This window comes from Oncorhynchus mykiss, chromosome 3 (genome assembly GCF_057628025.1).
Source record: "Oncorhynchus mykiss isolate SJ-2025 chromosome 3, ASM5762802v1, whole genome shotgun sequence".
Classification (NCBI taxonomy): Eukaryota; Metazoa; Chordata; class Actinopteri; order Salmoniformes; family Salmonidae; genus Oncorhynchus; species Oncorhynchus mykiss.
In genome coordinates, this window is record NC_143024.1 from 18915001 (window position 1) to 18919830 (window position 4830).

Sequence of the window (4830 nt, forward strand, 5' to 3'; positions counted from 1 at the left end):
GGGAGGCGATTTCAACACAGTGCTAGACCCTAAAATTGACAGGAGTGGCACGTCAGATAATCATCAGCACAAAGCATTTAGAGGTTATCTTCAAGAATTCACCTCCTCTCTGAAGCTAGTGGACATATGGAGATTACAGAACCTTGATTTAAAAGACTTCACTTACTCTAAAAAGACTAAAACCTCAAAGTCTGGATCTAGGTTAGACATGTTCTTTGTGCCAGAATTCAAACAGACAGATAACATTACTCACAGCTGTAGAATCCATGATATCTGTAAGGTAAAAGGAAGAAAACCTGTTTCCGATCACAAACCAGTCATTCTGGAGCTCTACCTTCCTGCCAAAGCAGACAGTTCCACTCCCTCCACACTAGAATGTATAAATACAGAGGTTCTGGCAACGTTACCGGAGTATCAATACAATGACAAAACAGGAAAAATATCTGGGTCTGAGATAGTAATGGCAATAGAATCTCTGACTGGCTCTGGACAACTAGCACTTGATACAAAACCTGACTGGGGAACAACCGAACGCTTAAAGCAGACATATAATAAAGAACACAAAGCTTCAGAAATGACAGCCAATGAAGGGACGATATTTGCTAAAATACTAGAAAGTCGTCTACAAATGTACCTTCAGTTCTCAATCAAAGAGAAGAACCGAGGTGAACCGTCACAGAGTTTGCCTTATCTTGTTACATTGGACGTCCCAACAAAGATTAAGAGAAACTTCTTGGAAGAAGCCCTTTTGTCCATAAAGTGTTCTAAACCATCTCCTAAATCACCTGACCCTATTGGATTCACATTTTTAAGGGAAGTGCTTTCTCGTGACATTACCAACTGGTCAAGGTTGCGTCCAATTGCCCATCCTACTTTAGATGGCAAGAGATGGTTAAACCATGACTGTCCTCTCACCCAAACTCTACTTGCCTTATGCCTGAAGAATTTGCAATACAAGATTTATGATAAAACTAAGATAACCAGTGTGTGGTACTTCAGACGGTGTTGTCTTATACACTTGGAAGAAAAGGAACGTACAACTGTGACAGATGTACTCCGTCAATTCAGAGAAGACTCTGGCTTGGAATTAACAGAGAAATTAACACAGAAATAACTTTTTTGCCCGCTTTGAGGACAATACAGTGCCACTGACACGGCCTGCAACGAAAACATGCGGCCTCTCCTTCACTGCAGCCGAGGTGAGTAAGACATTTAAACGTGTTAACCCTCGCAAGGCTGCAGGCCCAGACGGCATCCCCAGCCGCGCCCTCAGAGCATGCGCAGACCAGCTGGCCGGTGTGTTTACGGACATATTCAATCAATCCCTATACCAGTCTGCTGTTCCCACATGCTTCAAGAGGGCCACCATTGTTCCTGTTCCCAAGAAAGCTAAGGTAACTGAGCTAAACGACTACCGCCCCGTAGCACTCACTTCCGTCATCATGAAGTGCTTTGAGAGACTAGTCAAGGACCATATCACCTCCACCCTACCTGACACCCTAGACCCACTCCAATTTGCTTACCGCCCAAATAGGTCCACAGACGATGCAATCTCAACCACACTGCACACTGCCCTAACCCATCTGGACAAGAGGAATACCTATGTGAGAATGCTGTTCATTGACTACAGCTCGGCATTCAACACCATAGTACCCTCCAAGCTCGTCATCAAGCTCGAGACCCTGGGTCTCGACCCCGCCCTGTGCAACTGGGTACTGGACTTCCTGACGGGCCGCCTCTTCAACCTCAGGAGGCTGAAGAAATACGGCTTGTCAACAAAAGCACTCACAAACTTCTACAGATGCACAATCGAGAGCATCCTGGCGGGCTGTATCACCGCCTGGTACGGCAACTGCTCCGCCCTCAACCGTAAGGCTCTCCAGAGGGTAGTAAGGTCTGCACAACGCATCACCGGGGGCAAACTACCTGCCCTCCAGGACACCTACACCACCCGATGTCACAGGAAGGCCATAAAGATCATCAAGGACATCAACCACCCGAGCCACTGCCTGTTCACCCCGCTATCATCCAGAAGGCGAGGTCAGTACAGGTGCATCAAAGCTGGGACCGAGAGACTGAAAAACAGCTTCTATCTCAAGGCCATCAGAATGTTAAACAGCCACCACTAACATTGAGTGGCTGCTGCCAACACACTGACACTGACTCAACTCCAGCCACTTTAATAATGGGAATTGATGGGAAATGATGTAAATATATCACTAGCCACTTTAAACAATGCTACCTTATATAATGTTACTTACCCTACATTATTCATTCCATATGCATACGTATATACTGTACTCTATATCATCGACTGTATCCTTATGTAATACATGTATCACTAGCCACTTTAACTATGCCACTTTGTTTACATACTCATCTCATATGTATATACTGTACTCGATACCATCTACTGTATCTTGCCTATGCTGCTCTGTACCATCACTCATTCATATATCCTTATGTACGTATTCTTTATCCCCTTACTCTGTGTACAAGACAGTAGTTTTGGAATTGTTAGTTAGATTACTTGTTGGTTATTACTGCATTGTCGGAACTAGAAGCACAAGCATTTCGCTACACTCGCATTAACATCTGCTAACCATGTGTATGTGACAAATAAAATTTGATTTGATTTGATTTGAGATGAAACAATCATTTTGCCACCAGGCCACAAACCCAGAACAGTGAATTAACGTCAAACCCAGAACCAGACGTAAAGATCATGTATTATGGTCAAACCCAGAACCAGTCCTAAAAATCATGTATTATAGTCAAACCCAGAACCAGTCCTGAAGATCATATATTATAGTCAAACCCAGGACCAATCCTGAAGATCATGTATTATAGTCAAACCCAGAACCAGTCCTGAAGATCATGTATTATAGTCAAACCCAGAACCAGTCCTAAAGATCATGTATTATAGTCAAACCCAGAACCAGTCCTAAAGATCATGTATTATAGTCAAACCCAGAACCAGTCCTGAAGATCATGTATTATAGTCAAACCCAGAACCAGTTCTAAATAGCATATATTATCTGTAACTAACATTTCATCAAGTGAGATCATAAACCATGAAATAGGAGCCATTACACTTCATATCCAGGGATATTGGATATCTGGATTCACAACAGCCTATACATTACAATCTACAGTGCCTTCAGAAAGTATTGACACCCCTTGACATGTTCCACATTTTGTTGTGTTACAGCCTGAATTTAAAATGGATTCATTTTAGATTTATGGTCACTGGCCTACACACAATATTTTTTTTACACATAAAAAAAATAAAAAAAGCTGAAATGTATTGGAAAGCCTCAATAAGTTCAGGAGTAAACATTTGCTTAACAAGTCACATAATAAGTTTCATGGACTCACTCTGTGTGCAATAATAGTGTTTAACATGGTTTTTGAATAACTACCTCCCCTCTGTACCCCACACATACAATTATCTGTAAGGTCCCTCAGTCGATCAGTGAATTACAAACACAGATTCAACCACAAAGACCAGGGAGGTTTTCCAATGCCTTGCAAAGGGAACCTATTGGTAGATGGGTAAAAATAAAAAAGCAGATATTGAATATCCCTTCGATAATGGTGATGTTATCAAATACATGGTGGATGGTGTATAAATACACTCAGTCACTACAAAGATACAACAGGTGTCCTTCATAACTCAGTTGCCAGAGAGGAAGGAAACTGCTCAGGAATTTCACCATCAGGCCAATGGTGACTATAAAACAGTTACAGAGTTTAATGGCTGTGATAGGAGAAAACTGAGGATGTATCAACAACATTGTAGTTACACTTATCTAAATGACAGAGGGACAAGAAGGAAGCCTGTATAAAATAAAAAATATTCCAAAACATGCATCCTGTTGGGAGATGAATTCACCTTTCAGCAGGACAATAACCTAAAACACAAGGCCAAATCTACACTGGAGTTGTTTACCAAGAACACAGCATGCTCCTGAGGCCGAGATATACTTTGACTTCAATCTACTTTAGAAAGATACACTGCTTCTTAATGCAATCGCTTTGTTACATTTATTTTTAACGTTACAGAAATAGCTCACTATTCAATATTCTGAGACGGCGCTCAGATATAAGCTATATTTCTCCGCTATGTTGGAGTCAACAGAAACACAGATTTCAGCATAAATATTCCCTTACCTTTGATGGTCTTCATTCAGAATGTACTGGAAGGGTTCATACTTACCCAAAACATTGTTTGGTTTCAAGTCTTGTGTCTTTGTATTAGCTACTGCTAATAACATCAGCTGAAATGCACCCAAAATGTCCTCTGGTCCGGAAAAGTTGCGCATCAAAACTTCAAAATTACATATTATATGTTGACTAAACAGGTCAAACTAAGTGCAGAATCAAGCTTTAGGATGTTGTAAACATACAGAACAATTTTCAATTCAACCGGTCATTGTTAGCTCTCCCCCGGAGTGCTGGAACAAAGGAATGGCTGGGACCAATTCGCGCCCTAACGCACAGGTATTTTCTCATGGCACTCACTCAATTCACTCCCATAGGGCCAATTCTCGTGGGATTTGAACGATTAAACGCTCTACTGAATGAGGACATCTAGTGGAAGACATAGAAAGTGTCCCAGATCCATAGCTGGTGGTGAAGGGTGGGAGTGATGACGTCAAAGTTGCCCCAACTTTCATGACCACAAAACTAGTTTGGAAGAATGCCTGCCCTGTGAGTTCTGCTATACTTACAGACATAATTCCAACGGTTTTAGAAGCTTTAGAGTGTTTTCTAATCCAATAATTTCTATCCAATTTTTGACAGATTTTTTTTCAGTTTACTATGGGC

The 4830-nt window shown here is 41.6% G+C and overlaps 1 protein-coding gene across 1 annotated transcript in view; it reads left to right on the forward strand.

The window, feature by feature from the left end:
* LOC149984437 (uncharacterized) overlaps nucleotides 1-2640 on the forward strand; it is a 7632-nt gene extending 4992 nt beyond the window's left edge. The window contains exon 2 of the mRNA XM_090223752.1: nucleotides 1-2640. This exon is cut by the window's left edge and continues 717 nt beyond it. Within this exon, the coding sequence (XP_090079878.1) occupies nucleotides 1443-2129 (687 nt within the window). The 5' untranslated portion in view covers nucleotides 1-1442 and the 3' untranslated portion in view covers nucleotides 2130-2640.
* The last annotated feature ends 2190 nt before the right edge of the window (nucleotides 2641-4830 follow it).